The sequence below is a fragment of the Capricornis sumatraensis genome, chromosome 2 (genome assembly GCF_032405125.1).
Source record: "Capricornis sumatraensis isolate serow.1 chromosome 2, serow.2, whole genome shotgun sequence".
NCBI lineage: Eukaryota > Metazoa > Chordata > Mammalia > Artiodactyla > Bovidae > Capricornis > Capricornis sumatraensis.
The window spans coordinates 198,519,744-198,539,253 of NC_091070.1; the positions used below are offsets into that span (position 1 = coordinate 198,519,744).

The 19,510-nt window shown below is 37.6% G+C and overlaps 1 protein-coding gene across 1 annotated transcript in view; it reads left to right on the top strand.

Moving 5' to 3' along the window:
• SPATA6 (spermatogenesis associated 6) overlaps positions 1-19,510 on the top strand; it is a 160,873-nt gene that overhangs the window by 100,620 nt on the left and 40,743 nt on the right. Inside the window, exons 9-10 of the mRNA XM_068965676.1 lie at positions 1,605-1,645; positions 18,112-18,296. Coding sequence (XP_068821777.1) covers positions 1,605-1,645; positions 18,112-18,296 — 226 coding nt within the window. The remainder of the gene's footprint in view (positions 1-1,604; positions 1,646-18,111; positions 18,297-19,510) is intronic.

Below are 19,510 nucleotides of genomic sequence, written 5' to 3' on the forward strand. Positions count from 1 at the left end.
CATTTAGGATATAGTTAGCGCCTAATTGTTAGTAAGGGTGATTAAATATGAACGTTAGGAAACCTCAGGTCAAAGTATTAGCTTAATTTATAAAAATGAAAGAAAATTGTAGAAGTTTGTCTGAATTAGGGTAACTTTATAAATGGTTTTTGCCTGGAGAATTCCATGGACAGATGAGCCTGGTGGGCTACAGTCCATGGGGTTGCAAAGTGTCAGACAGAACTGAGCAACTAAGCACAGCACGGCACAGATTATCCTGGGTTTGTATCTGTGTACCCTGTTTTTCTGTACAAAGTGGTTAGGGAAGGTAAAATATAGACTGTTAAAGAGTGTTTTCCATTGAAATGTATTAGCGAAGAAGTAGAGTTTCAAAGTATGGTTCTGATTTTCTCATCTATCAATATAATAGAGATTGTAATTCTAAAAATTTGACTCCTTTAAGTAATAAATAGAACACCAAATGTACATTTATAATGTAGTGGTTTGTTTTAGAGAGAGATTTGAAATAATTTTATAATCCACTGTTGTAAATACCGAGAATAGGTACTTTTATGAATTGTATAATTTAATCATAACTATAACTCTCTTTTGAGGTAAGGTAAGCATTGTCTTTATACTTTTAAAATGAGGCATGAAATTAATTGTGTAACTTGACCAAATTACCATCTATGGTAAATTGAACCTGACCTTGTTTGAGTTAGAATTCAATAGTAATGATGTTGATGTTGTGTTAGTAATAATAGAAAGAAAGTGAAGTCGCTCAGTCATGTCCAACTCTTTGTAACCCCATGGACTGTAGCCTACCAGCTTCCTCCATCCATGAGATTTTCCAGGCAAGAGTACTGGAGTGGATTGCCATTTCCTTCTCTAGGGGATCTTCCCGACCCAGGGATAGAACCCAGGTCTCCTGCGTTGCAGACAGATGCTTTACTGTCTGAGCCACCAGAAAAGCTGTTAGTAATAATAGTTAGCATTTATTTTACTGCCTTACATGTAATATATAATGTAATCTTTAAAACAATATTATGAAAGAGGTACATGGGACAGTTGAAGGATCTGAGACTTGGAAAAGTCAAAGAATATGCCCATCGCCAAATTAGAAGTGCTGGTGCCTAATGGTAATGCACATCTGTTTGTCAGCAAGATCTATACACTACAGGACAGTAGCTCCCACTTGCTAAAGCTGGTACTGTTTCCACTACACTCACTTGATTCAGGCATGGACTCCAAGATTCGGAACACTTGTAGTTTGGCAATATCTATCAAGTCTACATGTTCAAAATACGTATCATCATAAACTGGTTTGTCAACTAAAAACTGTCCTTTTCATGCACACAGATTGGCTTATCAAATAAAAATTAACATGGTCTATATCAAATATCTCCTACTGTAATGAAAATAATATTTGTGAATCATTTATTTGCTAAAGAACTTATAGATTTGAACTTATCTTTGTAACATAGTTGAAGAATTTTGAAGGTATTTCTGAACACTGCTGTGTGAATTATAATCATAGAGACAGTGATTGTAGGAAAAAGCAAAGATTAAACCAAATTTATTTTTGGTGGAAATATTTATAGTTTCTTTTATATGTCCTTTTTTAGATCATTCTCATCTTAGCTGCTGTCGACCCAAGGATTATAAGGTATGTAATAAAAACTACATTTGATAGTTATCCTGGCTTTCTGGTTAGAGCATACATAAATTTCTGATATGTATGGTCAGATATTATCATATTCATTTAGTCAAGAAATCTACAAACAATAATTGTCATATTATGGAATGTCATTATTTTGTCTGGAATAGACTTTTCAGAGTGTCTTCCTATAACTATTTTGTGACTTTTGATTGTTCTTTTGGATTAGTTATTTGTCTTTGTGTGTGCGAGAGAGAGAGAGAGAGAGAGAGAGTTAGAGACAGAAAAATTGGCTGTTACTTTTAGTGATACCTCACAGTAGTAATTCTAAATTTCATTTATTCATTCATTCATACAGCAGCATCCTCATAATTTTTGCAATATCTGCATGTAATTTATGATATCTTTTAAAAATCCACAGAATCTAAAAAAAAGTGCATATATATATATAATAATTGATTCATTTTGTTGTACAGCAGAAACTAACAATATTGTAAATGTACTTCAATAGAAATTAATTTTAAAAATTCAAAAACTGAAAGTTCATCTTCTTTCATTTATAAGTATAAATGAAAATTAAAATAGTTGAAAATCGGTATCATATGCTTTAAATGGATGATAGCCTTAAAAATACAGTGAAAACAAAACAATGGTACTAAATTCTAGCTAGATAACAAGACTCTGAGACATGTTCTCTATTTCTTAAAATGAGATAAGCAATGACATGCAGGTGTAGCAGACATTACCAATAGCTAACTGAAGATTTCTGATTGAAAGAGAATTGAATAGAAAGTACATTTTTTTCTTTGTGATTCACTGTCTTTTAGTGTATGTCCATGTACCATGTAAAATAATCTTGTGTATTATCTAAATTTATTTTGGACAGCATATTAAAAACCTGCTATATCACTAGTAGTTCATGTTCTGCATTTTGAGAAGTATTTCCCCAGGATTTATCTTTTCTGCCTGTAAGTGAAAACTTCTTAAGAAGAGGAGGTATTATATTTAGGAAAACAAAACAAAAATCACACCTTTCTTTATAATACCTTTGTTTATTTACTTGAAGATGATTTATTCTGTGCTTTATGGCACTGAATAGCATAGTTCTTTGCCAGGCTTTGATTGTGATGAAAGAAATACGGAAGAGCCAAGGCAGAGTTGTGACTAAGAGTCCAAATCTACCAGAGTGTCAGAATCATATAGGTGGAACTATATGAAAATCCATTCCAGGCCTACTAAATGAAAATTGCTGAGAATGGAGACTGGAAATTTTTATTACAAGTTTCCAAGTGATTCTTATGCATTCTTTTGCTGTCTATGCAAGCATTGGCATTTGAGATCTATGAGTATAGACATGAACATAGCACTTAAATGAAACCATCCCTCATATAGTGTTTGAATAGGGCTGTGCCCTTTTTAAAGCTTTCCCGAGAGGAGTGTGGGCCTGGCATAATTCACCTGGTGCAGACCCACTCTATTATGTGGAATATACTCAAACACATGCATGTATACTGATCTGTGTAATATATGTGCTTGTGAGCGTGCCTGTAAACACACACACATGTGCACACACACATACATCAAAAAGCATAATGTTCTTTGTCTTGCATGGGACCTGGGGAAGCCACCTTATTTGTAACACCAAGGGATAAGCCTGTCTTTGTACGTTTTCTTCAAGTCATGTTTCACAATTTTTATGTATTTATTTTCTTCTTTATTTGCATCTTTGTTTATAGTCTGCCTTTAAAAACACCAAACTATTTCTACTTTCTCCTTATTAGTGTATAGGAATGCAAGGGATTTCTATGTGTTGATTTTATATCCTGCAACTTTACTGTATTCATTGATTAGCTCTAGTAATTTTCTGGTGGAGTCTTTAGGGTTTTCTATATAGAGGATCATGTCATCTGCAAACAGTGAGAGTTTTACTTCTTCTTTTCCAATGTGTATTCCTTTTATTTCTTTTTCTGCTCTGATTGCTGTGGCCAAAACTTCCAGAACATGTTGAATAGTAGTGGTGAAAGTGGGCACCCTTGTACACCCGTGGCAGATTCAGTTGATATATGGCAAAACCAATACAGTACTGTAAAGTAAAATAAAATAAAATAATCTGTCAGTTCTAAAATGGCAAGGATCTTATTGGTCTTACTTATTGATAATCACTAGTACTTAGCATATTGTCTGATACATAGTGTGGATTCCTAAAATATGTGTGTTGTGTGAGTGGATTATAAAGAGAAAACAAGTAAACCAAATATATAAAAGTATAGAAAGGTGGGAAAGTTTATCAGACACTAATCGTTATCCTAAGGTAACTATAATCCAGTTCTGTATTGACTGGTCTATTTAAAGGTAGGTGTATATCTTCAGAATCCCCTCTTCTAAATGAATTATTTTAAAGACCTTCACTTCTATCCCTTAACTATCTGCCCACCCTCAACTCTATACTCTTCACTTTCAGAGTTAGAGTAGAAGTTAATCATTCATACCACCCTTGTAAGGCTGTGGGTAGTAAGTCAGCTTACAGGATTTTTTTTTGTATTGAAAAGGTAGATTTCCATAGAAATACATATTCCGCTTTGAACAGGGCTGTTTTTTCTATGGAAAAATAAAGGATTGTTTTCGTATAGGCATATAATAGCTGGTGGAACACTGTATGGTATCTATAAGGAAAAGAGTTATGAAACTACGAATGCTTGCAAGAAATTTTTAGAAAAGTAAGACTTTGCCTAAGCTCTGTTGAGAAGTATATTCTGCAGAGGCAAGAGAAGAGAGGTCCATGAAGTGACCCCATTTTGTGTCTTCGCCTTATTCTAGAGCATTGCTGTCCTCTTCACATAGCGGAAAACGAAGGAGAACCTGAAGAGGCATGTCGGTTTCTTAAAAGCCTTGGCCTTGAATTGACACATAACATTTTTACCTACACTCTGTTTGCCAAGAACTAACCAGATGGCCACACCTACATGCAGGGATTGCTTCTCGGCAGTAATTCTGCTCTGAAGAAAGGAAAGATGAATTGTGATGGAAAGCTAGTCCTTTGTTCTGTCACATCTAGAATGCCTTGTTTCTCTCTGCTCCCAGCTTCTCTCATACTATTAAGAAAGATGATATGACTAAAACGCTATTATGTTATTAATAGAAATTAGCAAAAAATTAGCAAAACTAGTAACTGTCTCTGCCTTCATGGGTATATTATGATAATGAAAGAGATAATAAAATCACAAAAATCAATATATATTGGAACTGTGACAAATATCATGAGGGATATGCATGCTGACTTCAACTAGTTATATATTAGGAGGATTTGATCTGGTGAAGGAGAACGGAAAAAGGATTGTGAGGATTGGTGACTGCTCTGGAGCTCTGAAGGTGGATAGGAATTTACTGTGTGAAAAGGAGGGAAGCACATGTCCAAGGGAAAAGGGGGAAGTAGCATTTATAAAGGTTCAGTGGGTAGGCAACTAAAAGACCAGCGTTGCTAGGAGTGACAGACATGGGTAAGCACACGGTGTAAGCTTAGGCTGGAGTAGTAGATAGGGATCAAATCTTTTTTGCCATGTTAAGAATTTTGATTATTATCCTAGGTACAATGGGAAGCAAATGAAGTTATTTTAAACAATAAGATGATACAGTTGGCTTTGTACTTTGAAAATATTACTCTTGATAGTAGTGTGGACTGGGAAAAGAATGGAGACAGTAGACAAGTTAGTAGATTATTGAATAGTCAATGTGAGAAATGATGGCTTGGATTAAGATGATAGTAATGGAGGTCAATTGCAGTGGAGATATTAGACATATTTAGGGCTAATGTTGACAGAAAAGTAGACTTGACAGATGGAAAAGATGCACTATGTTTTCCTAGAGAAAACGTCAGTGTCATAAAGATATACTTCTATGTAGGGTAATTCAAAAATTAATAAAATCTCAATAGAAATATCTCCAGGCCCTTTTTTTTTTTTTTAATTCTAGGAACTAAGCAAAAATAGTCAAAAGAAGTTTGAAATCAGAGAGTATTGAAAGGGTCTTAGCCATGCAGTATTATGAATGACTTTTGTATTTCTGATTTTTACAACTCTGTTTTCTTGATACCTTGTATTGAGATAGGAAATGTGGAAAAGCCAAATTAAAGTATACAGAATTCTAAATTCTGCTGCAGTTTCTTGTTTATCTTGTTTATTAGACTTTGGAGAATGTCTTGACTATTCAGGTCAGAAAAAGATCAGAGCTTAAAAATAAACCATATGGCACTTGATGTATTCTGAAGGGGATTTACTTTTAAGAAGTCATTGAGCTTTTGTTTCTGGCACTTTGGATGGGAATGAAAGCACACAAAAGAAGGATAGGGTTCTCAGTTAATGGAGAAGGATAGGACAGGAGATAAGAAATAGTGGGGGTAAAGGCCATTTCTTTCAGTGGGACGTGAGGGTATCCTAACAAGACATAATTTTACATTTTCACATTCTTAAAAATTGGCCTTGGCCAACAGATCTTTTAAGGAAGCAATTTGTAGACTCTGAAATTTTTTTTTGAATTTTTATTGGGCCAGTTGAGAAGTGCAGACTATTGGATATATAGGATTTTGTTCTTTTTCATTCTAAGGCATCTTTTACATGAACAGTTATGTTCATATAAAACACCCTCCAAGGTAGCCACTGTAATTCTAAAATATACTTAGTGAAATTATGCTATTTGGAACAGTAAGTGTGCAATTTAAAATCATAGTATAAATATACATAAGATGATCAAAAGATTGAATCTGACTTGGAAGGGGCATTGGCCTAAACTGAAACACAGGCATAAGAATCTGACAGTGTTGGTCATTATGTTGCTAATACAACATATGTTGTATGTTGCTTATGTCTTGGGTGCCAGCCTAGTGGTTGGTATCTTAAATTGGAGACCTGACAAATCTGTACTTCTAAGAAGATGGAAGGTCTGGTAGTGGTTTCTTCCAGAAGCATTTTCTCCCATGGAGGAAAATAAAAAGAAGAAACTGAGGAAAGTTGTCATGATATTCTGACAGGTGGCCCAGGGCAAAGTTTTTATTAAGGATTCTGGTAGAATGAGGACATCTGAACCTGTCAGTTCTTAGATTTGGCTACAGGATAGCTTTAGAAGTTCATGCCTGGTCGTTTTGCTCTGGACTTCCTCTTACAGACTCAGAGCAAAAAGTGACAGAGAGACATATTAGTAACATATGTAATAAGACAGGTTTCCACCTAGGATACAAGTTTTCAGATTTGAACAGATAATGACAAGGGTTCTCCATTCCTACAAGACAGAGTAACTCAGTATTTGGGAGCTTTAACAAAAGGAGAGCAGACTCCAGACCTAACAAGAAGATTCAGTTAACACACCATTATATTGATAGTTAGAGAGATCCCCCCGCTGCCAAGGAGGGAGGCCCAAGAGTCCCAGAGGAAAAAAACTATTTCTGAGTTGAATGTCTTAGATTTGGCAACTAGGAGGGTCTCTTTGGATCTTGTTGGATTTCAGGGTTGTCAACTGCCAGCTCACCAAAAGATCACCACAATAACTGGAGAATCTGTTGATATCAAGCAAAGCAGAGCTTTGATTATGCAGTAAGGGAGAGCATCACCTTTGCAGACTTAGTAGTATCTCTAAAAGGTTAAGAGTAATATCTCTGAAAAGTTAAGGGTGGATGTTTATAGGTAAATATTTAAAGGTTAAGTGTTTGGGAGTCTTGGCTCCAGAGTTTTAAGGAAGGGCTTTAAAGCTTTAGCTGTGGCTCAGATCATGAACTCTCCTTATTGCCAAATTCACACTTAAATTGAAGAAAGTGGGGAAAACCACTAGACCATTCAGGTATGACCTAAATCAAATCCCTTATGACTATACAGTGGAAGTGAGAAATAGATTTAAGGGACTAGATCTGATAGAGGGCCTGATGAACTTAGGACAGAGGTTCATAACATTGTATAGGAGACAGGGATGAAGACCATCCCCAAGGAAAAGAAATGCAAAAAAGCAAAATGACTGTCTTAGGAGGCCTTACAAATAGCTGTGAAAAGAAGAGAACCAAAAAGCAAAGGAGAAAAGGAAATGTATATCCATTTGAATGCAGAGTTCCAAAGAATGGCAAGGAGAGATAAGAAAGCCTTCCTCAGTGATCAGTGCAAAGAAATAGAAGAAAATAATAGAAAGGGAAAGACTAGAGATCTCTTCAAGAAAATTAGAGATACCAAGGGAACATTTCATGCAAAGATGGGCTCAATAAACGACAGAAATGGTATGGACCTAACAGAAGCAGAAGATATTAAGAAGAGGTGGCAAGAATACACAGAAGAACTGTGCAAAAAAGATCTTCATGACCCAGATAATCACGATGGTGTGATCACTCACCTAGAGCCAGACATCCTGGAATGTGAAGTCGAGTGGGCCTTAGGAAGCATCACTGCAAACAAAGCTAGTGAAGGTGATGGAATTCCAGTTGAGCTATTTCGAATCCTAAAAGATGATGCTGTGAAAATGCTGCACTCAATATGCCAGCACATTTGGAAAACTCAGCAGTGGCCACAACAGGAAAAGGTCAGTGTTCATTCCAATCCCAAAGAAAGGCAATGCCAAAGAATGCTCAAACTACCACACAATTGCACTCATCTCACATGCTCGTAAAGTAATGCTCAAAATTCTCCAAGCTAGGCTTCAGCAATACGTGAACCATGAACTTTCAGATGTTCAAGCTGGTTTTAGAAAAGGCAGAGGAACCAGAGATCAAATTGCAAACATCTGCTGGATCATGGAAAAAGCAAGAGAGTTCCAGAAACCATCTATTTCTGCTTTATTGACTGTGCCAAAGCCTTTAACTGTGTGGCTCACAATAAACTGTGGAAAATTCTGAAAGAGATGGGAATACCAGACCACCTGACCTGCCTCTTGAGAAATCTGTATGCAGGTCAGGAAGCAACAGTTGGAACTGGACATGGAATAACAGACTGGTTCCAGATTGGGAAAGGAGTCCGTCAAGGGTGTATATTGTCACCCTGCTTATTTAACTTACATGCAGAGTACATCATGAGAAATGCTGGGCTGGAGAAAGCACAAGCTGGAATCAAGATTCCCGGGAGAAATATCATAACCTCAGGTATGCAGATGATACCACCCTTATGGCAGAAAGTGAAGAACTAAAGAGCCTCTTCATGAAAGTGAAAGAGGAGAGTGAAAAAGTTGGCTTAAAGCTCAACATTCAGAAAACTAAGATCATGGTATCCGGTCCCATCACTTCATGGCAAATAGATGGGGAAACAGTGGAAACAGTGGCTGACTATTTTTTGAGTGCCTCCAAAATCACTGCAGATGGTGACTGCAGCCATGAAATAGAAAGCTTACTCCTTGGAATTTTCAGGTAGTCATGTATAGATGTGAGAGTTGGACTGTGAAGAAAGCTGAGCGCCAAAGAATTGATGCTTTTGAACTGTGGTGTTGGAGAAGACTCTTGAGAGTCCCTTGGACTGCAAGGAGATCCAACCAGTCCATCCTAAAAGAGATCAGTCCTTGGGTGTTCATTGGAAGGACTGATGTTGAAGCTGAAACTCCAGTACTTTGGCCACCTGATGGAAGAGCTGACTCATTTGAAAAGACCCTGATGCTGGGAAAGGTTGAGGGCAGGAGGAGAAGGGGATGACAGAGGATGAGACGGTTGGATGGAATCAACGATTCAATGGACATGAGTTTGAGTAAACTCTGGGAGTTAGTGATGGACAGTGAGGCCTGGCATGCTGCAGTCCATGGGATACAAAGAGTTGGACATGACTGAGCAAATGAACTGAACTGAACTTTAAAGGAGGGAATCTCATTAGCAATGTTTGTCATATAAAAGATTAGAGGTTCCCTGTTGACCCAGTGGTAACGAATCCACCTGCCAAACAGGAGATATAGGTTCGATCTCTGTTTCGAGAAGATCCCCTGCAGAAGGAAATGACAAGTCACTCCAATATTCTTGCCTGGGAAATCCCATGAACAGAAGAGCCTAGCAGGCTGCAGTTCATGGGGTTGCAAAGAGTTAGATGCAACTTAGTGACTAAACAACAACGTTGGACATGAAGATTAGAGTCTTAAAGCAAGTCTTGATAAGTAAGCAGGTATTTAATAGGGAAGAAATTTTTCTTTCTGACTTATCTCTTGGGCTGAGAAGGGAACTGTTTGCTCAGACTAAGAATCTATCATTTTGAGAAGGGAGCTGAATGATGCTTGAGGAGACTGTTGTTCAGGCAAATGTTTTATGGGAAGGTCCTAAAGCAAATAATGAAGCTATTTACTGGTTTATAGCATTAAAACTCATGGTAAAGTCATATTGAGGTAGGTGAGCCTCAGACTTTAGTTCTGTTAGCCAAGCCTTGTGAATGCAGGTCGTCTCAGTTCTCACATGTCTTACTAAAGTTATATACACTTTTCCATTAATGTGTTACACATTGTTAGATTTAGCCTCAGAAACCTTACAGTTTTGGTCCCCATTGCAAACAGTTTTTTATGTAAAACTACATTTGTATGTGTTTTGCTAATCTGTGGTTTTGAAGTAGATTTTTGTGTAACATTCTTATCTTAGATATTGTTGAATTTTTTAGTAAAGGAAACCATATCTTATACAAACAATGAATTTTAATTCTGCCTTACAGATTAGCTTGTCTTGACTTACTAGAATTTTCAATGTACTGAAATAAAAGTGGTGATTGGGCATGTGGCAGAGATATTTATTGCCTACTGGCAATTCATTTCCTCTGCTATATTTTCAAGCCCTCTTGCAGGTATATAGGGCGTAGTTCCAACCAGTAGACTATAAATGGAAATTATGTGGATCCCTTCCAGGGTGCAGCATAGAAGAATTGATAAGAACTCTCTGTTGTTAAAGTGACAGTGAGATCGCCTGTTCTAGATGGTACAGCTGCAAGTTGTTCAGCCTGTCTCATCAGCACAGGTCCTTGGGCAATTTTGTGAAGTGTGATTCTCTTGCTAACCTGTATTACCATAAAGTACAGGGAAAAATAAACCTTTATTATGTTAAGCCACTAATTTTCAGACTTAATTTGCTCTTGCAGTGCAACCTGATAGATTGCAGCACAAAACTAATACTATGTGCCTTCTTGTCTTGATCGTGTCTTAGATAGGATCATGTCGAAGGTTTCACGCCTGTGAATGTTGTTTGCAGTAGATTTTGGTTGGCTATCCTTTAGCAAGTTAAGGAAGTTCCCTTTGAAATTCCTTGTTTTCAGAGAATTTACATTTTTGAATTATGAGTAGATGTTGGATGTTACTGAATACTTTTTTCAGCATGTATTGAGTTGGTAATGTTTTTCCTTTGGTGAATTAATAGATTTTCCATTGATAACCCATTCTTATATTCTTTGAAAGTACCCAGCATAATCATGTTGTATTCTTTTTTGATCATCGCTAAATTTACTTTGTTAATATTTTATTTAAGATAATTTCCCACATACTGTCATGCATGTGTGCATGCCTGTGTGCTAAGTTGCTTCAGTCGTGTCCTACTCTTCGCGACCCTATTGACTGTAGCCTGCCATGCCCTTCTCCAGAGATCCTCCCTACTGAGGAATCAAACCCTCATCTGTTATGTCTCCTGCACTGGCAGGCAGGTTATTTACCACTAGTGCCACCTGGGAAGCCCATGGTCACTAGTAAGAGTGATCTAGAATTAGATTTCTCCCTACTTTTCTTCAGCGGTTTGGTAGCAGTGTTATGATCACATCAGAAAATTAATTGGGGGATATTTTCTTTCTTGGAAGCAGTTTGCCAATTTGTCCCTTGACTCTTTATTGGGCTGTTAGTAAATCCGACTGTTAGTGCATCTTCTGTGGAACTTTTCTCATAGGCATCCTTTGAGGCTTGGGCTGTAGGAGTTTTCTGTTGTTGCTGTTTTTTTTCTCTGCCATGGATCTCTCATAGTTCACTGACCTGGGACTGCTACCACCAAACAGTAGCTATTTGACTTTCCTTCAGTTTCCTCTCTTATAAAGTGTAGACCGTAAAAATACCACAAAGGTTGTTGTGAGGATTAAACAAATTATTTATGTAAGTGCATAGAAGAGTGATCTAAGAAAGAAGGAACTTCCCCCTACCCCCTAAAGATTGGCAAACCTAAGAATTACATATCATTTTCATTGCATTATTTTGGAATTTCTTCTAAATTTTTCTTTAGTATAAAGAAAGTACATTTTCCTTAAACTAAACAGATAGTTGAGCATATGGATTTTTAAATTGGGTGAGGTAGGAATTGATCATTTACTTGAGTAGGATTCAAAAGGAATGTTTTCAGCAAAATTGAGAAACTCATCTCAGTTGCCAATATCTGCTTCTCTTCCTTTTTACTCATAACTATAACACTAGTGGTAAAGAACCTGCCTGCTAATACAGGAGACGTGTAAGAAATGTGTGTTCAGTGCCTGGGTTGGAAAGATCCCCTGGAGGACTGCACGGCAGCGCACTCCAGTATTCTTGCCTGGAGAATCTCATGGACAGAGGAGCCTGGCGGGTTATGGTCCATAGGGTTGCAAAGAGTCGAACCTAACTGAAGCAACTTGGCACTTGCAGCACCCACCTGCTATATCCTCACTATCCTGAAAGTAGTGCTTTCACCACACTTCTTTCCTATCATCATCCTCCTCAACTACTTCCCAGCAAATACCATTAGAATTATTTGTTTTAATTTTTTTTATTTCCCATGATGAAAGAGAAATTGTCAAGTATGGTGTGTAGTACCAGTCTTCGGATAAGTTAGTTTCCTGATTCCTACTTATACTTAGTGGTTCTTTCTTCCATTAATTTAACTTTGAAGTTCCTATAAATTATAAATTTTATGGGCACAAATATGATTTAACTTATTGTATAAGCAGCTTTTCAGGAACCTTATTTCTGCAGTATGGCATAACTCAACCATTATATATCACATATTTGAAAAGTATGTTATCTACATAGTTACATTTATGTAGTTACAATGAACTTGGTGAAATTAAATTTTCTTTTTTAACCTGTAACAATTTCAGATTGATTTAAAACTATTAGATTTTATCTTGATGCATTTCAACATCTGCAGTATTGGAATTGTTACATTTCTAGATCTTATAAAAAGGATTTAAAGAACTTTCCATAAATGTAAAAAGAAAAAAACTCTTTATGCTGAAATATGAAGGTTTATGTAAACAGAGGAAATGAATACTATTGTCTTTCATGAATCAAGTTCTCTGCTTTGTGTTTGTACTAATTTTGTCGTATTTATTTTCTGTAGCAAACCCGTAAGATTATTTCCCCAGTTTATAGATAAGGAAATGAAAACTTAGAGTAAATGACTTGCTCAGGGTCACATAGCAAGCAGGGATTTGAACCCAATTCTTTGAACACTCTAAGCCAGGGTTCTTAAGGAATCATCCAAGAAATATGACTCTTCCATTATGAGCCAAAATAAGGACATTCCATTTGATTTCTGGAGATGAATGAGCAACCTATGGAAAACTCACAAGAGCTATGAAAATGCTTCTTAAGCTAAGTCTAGGTTGAAAATTTGAAGTGGATTCTTATCTCATCCCCTTATTGTACCTTCCATTCCCTCATTTTGAAATATAATTTTCTAAAATATTTATTCTAATTCCATGGAAGGAATATATCCCAGCTGTATCCCCACTGCACAGTTACTCATTGTATATCTATTTAGTTCTAATCTCCTTCCTCATTGTTTTATCATTATTTGTTTTTTCATGTCTCTCATTGTGGATGGTAATATCTTTGAAGCCTCCTGTTATATTTATCTGTGATTACTGTCTCCTCGGAGAAGCCAATGGCACCCCACTCCAGTACTCTTGCCTGGAAAATCCCATGGACGGAGGAGCCTGATGGGCTGCAGTCCATGGGGTTGCTAAGAGTCGGGCACAACTGAGTGATTTCACTTTCACTTTTCACTTTCATACATGGGAGAAGGAAATGGCAACCCACTCCAGTGTTCTTGCCTGGAGAATCCCAGGGACGGGGGAGCCTGGTGGGCTGCCATCTTTGGGATCGCACAGAGTCAGACACGACTGAAGCGACTTAGCAGCAGCATCTGTCTCCTACCTTGTTCAGTACTTGATACATAGAAGATGCTTAATAAATATTGGATAGTATTGAGTTACATACAGTATTCAAGGTTCTCTACAGTGTGCCCCTCTCCGCCTCTGTGATATTCTCTCCAATTACTTTCCTACACAATTAACCATGTGATTGTATCTTCATTGTTTATTCCTTGTGCCTTTTTTTCCACTTGGGATGCCCTATCTCCCCCTTTTCTCTGCTTAGCACCTTGATTCCAACCTACCTCCTCCATGAGACCTCCACCATTAGAAGTTTATAAATGTCCTTCTGCAGGTATTGCCATTAGGATAGATTTGTCCCCTAGCAAATCTGTCAGTTTTCTTTGTCTTAATACCCTCTCTCATCTGGTTTGTGAGTTCAAATCCCTGTACCTCTCTAGATCTCTGTGTTAGCTAATGTGTTGTCCAAGAGATTCTTAGATTCCTAGTCTGATAAAGAGAGAAACAGTTGTAGTCACCTAGAAGAGGCTTTATGTAGAGCATTGCTGACTAGTCTGTGGAGAAATTTTAGTAAACAAAAAGTGAAATGGTCTGCAGCCAACATGACTCAACTGGCATTGAAATTAATGAAGAGAAATAATCTCTATAAGCCAAGTGGCTCAGATTTGGATATAATTCGAGAAACAGCATTATAGCACTTTTTCCCCCCTTTCCTATCAGTCTTTAGAGCATTTTTCAGTTTTTTTCTCTCATTCAGTGTGGATCACATATTCTTGGTCAGTTATTTGGGACTGTAACTGAGTCATTTGAATTACATGCTATTTGGTTCTGGAATGAAAGTTTGATTCTCTCTGTTGACTGCTGGCTCACCATATGTTGCTGTAATTCTAGAAAGCAGTGAAAATCGTGGTAGTATTGAAGGAGGAGTGGTGTTTTAATAATAAACTGCTTACATTTGTTTTATAACTAATTCACACATTTAGATATTCTGCAGGAAACTTAAAATAAATTATGGAAGATTTTTAGATATAAGGTAGCCATTATTAACCCTGGGGAAATGAGTCTGAGAAAGATTAAAAGTCATAGTGACCTTCTTAAAGGTCAAATATTTAGTTGATAATAACAACTAGGACAAAATTTCATAAAGGCAGGGACTTTGTTGTGTTCACTGTTGTAGTCTCAGCACTTAACATGGTGCTTGCATGCCAAGTTGCTTCAGTCATGTCTGACTCTTTGCGACCCCATGGACTATAGCCCGCCGGGCTCCTCTGTCCAGGGAATTCTCCAGGGAAGAATACTGGAGTGTGTAGCCATTGCCTTCTCCAGTAATATGGTGATGGGAAGTTAAATATGTGTTAAGGAACAAGAAAGAGGAATTGAATTTATTTAACTCCTAACACTCCCATCACTCCATCAAAGCTACTCTTATTAAAATTATTGATACTATTCCAAGTCTTTTCTACCTTGTCTTATCAGCAACATTTGACTGCACTAGTTACTCCCCTTCCTTGAAATACGTTATGTAACTGACTCCCAGAATAATACATTCTCCATTTTCTTTCCCTTACTTCCTGGCCATTTCTCAGTGTGCTTCTCATCCTCCCAGATTCTAAACAGTGGAGTATTCCCAGGGCTCAGTTTTCAGACGTTTCCTATTTATGCTCACTTCCTTGGTTACATCACTTAGTGCCATATTTTTAAATACCATTTAGACTCTAAATATTGCCAGTTTATATGTTTAACCTTGAGTCTTCCCCTGAGCCTCTACTCTGATAGTTTGGATGATTGATAGATATGTGAAGTTCAACATATCGAAAACCAGACTCCTAATATCTTATTCTTCCATCTGGCCCATTGGAAGGGTATAACTAATGTACACAAACTCAATTCTTCCAGTGATTTCACCAAAAAACTTTGATGTTATCGTTGACAGTGTACCAGCAGTTCCTGTGGACTGTATCTTCCAGATGGCTTCTGAATCTGATCACTTTTTGCCTCTACTGCTATCACTCAGAGGCAAGCCAGCATTCTTTCCCATGCTTTGTTGTTAATAATTTCTCAATTGATTTCCTTGACTCTGCCCGTGGACACAGTATAGACTGTTCTTGACACAGTAGCCAAGAAGATATTACTTTCCAAAAAAAATAAAAGAGCTTGTCTATTCAAAATAGAAGTCTAAATCCTTAAAATTTGCCTTTTTTACTTTATTTCCTACTGTTCAGTCTAGCCCTATTGGCTTTCTTGGTATTTCTAATTATCAGGCATACACCCCACTCCACCCACAGGATCTTTGTGTGTGTGTGTGTGTTTTATTTGTTTGTTTCTCTCTTTCTGGAATGTCCCCATGTTTTAGGTCTTGTGATATTTAATAGAGTCACCAGGGCTTCCCTGGTGGCTCAGAGGGTAAAGCGTCTGCCTGCAATGTGGGAGACCTGGGTTCGATCCCTGGGTCGGGAAGATCCCCTGGAGAAGGAAATGGCAACCCACTCCAGTATTCTTGCCTGGAAAATCCCATGGACTGAGAAGCCTGCTAGGCTACAGTCCATGGGGTTGCAAAGAGTCAGACACGACTAAGCAACTCCACTTTTACTTTCAGGCCTATACTCCATAGAATTTTGCTAGGGTAGTTCTCTCTGTGAGGTCCCCATTGACCACCCTATGTAAAATTACAGCTGCTTCCTGACATATCCCTCCCACCCCTCCCAGCAGCACTTCTTATTTCCTTTATTTTCCTCCCATGGTATTTACCATCCTTCAATATACTGTGTGTTTTACCTATTTATTTTAGAGGGGGTTGTGTGTCTTTAAATCTGTTTCTCCTTACTAGAATGTAAATTTTACTAGAATGTAAGTTCTCCAAGGGCAGGAATTTATTCATTTATCTGCCTTGATTTATTATGAAGCAATGGATGAGTATGGGCTTCCCTGGTGGCTCAGATGGTAAAGCGTCTGCCTACAATGCGGGAGACCTGGGTTCGATCCCTGGGTCGGAAAGATCCCCTGGAGAAGGAAATGGCAACCCACTCCAGTATTCTTTCCTGGAAAATCCCATGGACGGAGGAGCCTGGTAGGCTACAGTCCATGGGGTCGCAAAGAGTCGGACACGACTAATCGACTTCGCTTTAATGGATGAGAATGAGGACTAGCATTCTGTTCTGTTTGGCCTCATAGCTAGACTATCATTAGTTCATGTGTATTTGTCATTTGCTTTATATATCCATCCCTACCTTTACCCCATTCCTACTCAAAAGGCCTTGGAATTGATAAGTTCTATAGATTTTCAGTTCAGTCACTCAGTTGTATCTGACTCTTTGTGACCACATGGACTGCAGCATGCCAGGCTTCCCTGTCCATCACCAACTCCCGGAGCTTGCTCATATTCATGTCCATTGAGTCGGTGATGCCATCCAACCATCTCATCCTTTGTCATCCCCTTCTCCTCCTGCCTTCAGTCTTTCCCAGCATCAGGTGGTTAAAGTATTGGAGTTTCAGCTTCAGCATCAGTCCTTCCAATGAATATTCAGGACTGATTTCTTTTAGGATTGACTGACTGGTTTGATCTCCTTGCAGTCCAAGGGACTCTCGAGAGTTTTCTCCAACACCACAGTTCAAAAGCATCAATTCTTTGGAGCTCAGCTTTCTTTATAGTCCAACTCTCATCCCCACATGACTACTGGAAAAACCATAGCTTTGACTAGATGGGCCTTTGTTGGCAAATAATGTCTCTGCTTTTTAATATGCTGTCTGGTTGATCATAGCTCTTCTTCCAAGGAGCAAATGTCTTTATTTCATGGCTGCAGTCACCATCTGCAGTGATTTTGGACATGTGGATTGAATAATCAGATTATTCAATGCTTAGTCATACAGTGGTAGTAACGATTGCTATGCTCAGTAGCTCAGTTTTATCTGGCTCTGCAACCCTGTGGACTGTAGCCTGCCAGGCTCCTCTATCCAGGGGATTTTCCAGGCAAGAATACTGGAGTGGGTTGCCATTTCCTTCTCCAGGAGAACTTCCCAACGCAAGGATCAAACCCATGTCTCCTGCATTAGCAGGCTGATTGTTTATTGCTGAGCCACCAGGGAAGCCCAAAATAGCTTTTAACGTTTGAATCCACTTACAGAGGACGTGTTCTGTGTCGAGAATTTTCATGTGTTTTACATACATTATCTTTTTTTTTAACCTATTTTGCCACGCAGTTTGTGGGATCTCAGTTCCCCAACTAGGGAATGAACCCAGGCCATGGTAGTAAAAGCATGGAATCTTAACCATTAGATCACCAGGGAACCCCCTAATGAAATTTACCTTCAAATATAGCTGTGACATTATATTTGATTTTTTTTTTACTTTTACAAATGTTGTGTATGTGTATAATATCACTATATATACGTATATATATATTATATATATCTCCTGTGTATATGTATGTAATTTTTGAACAGGTCATCAGAACACCTCATGGGAGAGACTTCGATGACTCTTTGGAAAGGTGTGAAGACTATCTGAGTTCAAGGTCATGCAGCAAGCCCCAGCATTCAGCCAGGACCTTACTTGTTCATTCAGCACCCTCTACCATGCCAAAGCATTCTCCAAGCCCTGTGTTAAATCGAGCTTCTCTCAGGGAAAGGTAATGCTTAGTTTCTATTTCTGTATTAATTTTTGAATAATCATTAGAAAAGAACAGGCAGTAATTATGTATGTCACGTGATTATTTGTAAAAGGGTAATTTGATTTTAAGAGTCACTGTAATTTTTTTTTGCTTAGAACGTATTGCACAGTGTCAGATACTCCTCCCCAGCCCAGTTCTCTCAAACTGAGTTTATTAACTATAGTGAGTTTATTAATTAGAGTCACTTTAACCCTAATTAAATATTGTAGTTTCCAAAGTGAAAAATAGAATATATGATAATTGTTTTTAAGAGATTCATAGGAATTTAACATTATAGTCATGGCTTATGTATGAAAATAGCATAGGTTATATTTTTTCTTTTACTGATAATAATGATACTTATTATCACCTGCTTTCATCAAATCACCTACCGCCAACTGCCAAGAGAATCTTAATGTTAATGATCGAGTTCTCCTCTAAAAATGTTTTGGCAAAGTTAAGACACTTGTTATAATTTGAATGTGAAAGATATAATTCCTCTTCATCTGTTTTTGTTGTTGTTGAATCCAAATTGAAAATTCCTTGCCTCCCTCACAGTTTGTAACATAGAAAACAAGAATTGTCATAAATTAAAAAAAAAAAAAAGGCAAACAAACCCAACCCTTGGTATTTAAGAAATTTTGTAGAAATTTGAAAACCTAAGAGATATACTGTTAACACATAGAAATATAATCTATCATCACACATGGTATCAAAAAGCTAAAATGGCACACTAAATCTCTACAGCATGCTAGGGTCATCAGGCATAAATAAGAAAGTTTAAAGTAGCTGTAGAGAATCTATCAAAAGTTCATCTCAAAGCCAATGATTCAAACAAGTGTGTGCCAGTTTGGGGACTGTATACTAAAGCACCCCTGTTATGAACACATAAATTTGTTTCATCATTAGTCCTGTAACCATTTGAAATAGGTATATGAAGGAATGCTAGAGACGCTCATCCTAAATCAGGTAATTTTGACTAATGTTACAAGTCAATCATGCCTCTGGAAATCAAGTTCAGATAGGTAGGTAGGTAGATACATACATACCTACATGCATCTATATAGGGAGATATGTCTGTGTATCGGTAGCTTTTAAAAGTTCGAGAGAAGCTCTCAAAGAGAGGTTTTTCTACTGAAGTCTGATAACTTGTGTCTCTCTTATCAGGGGACTTTCTTTGCATTCCACGATTG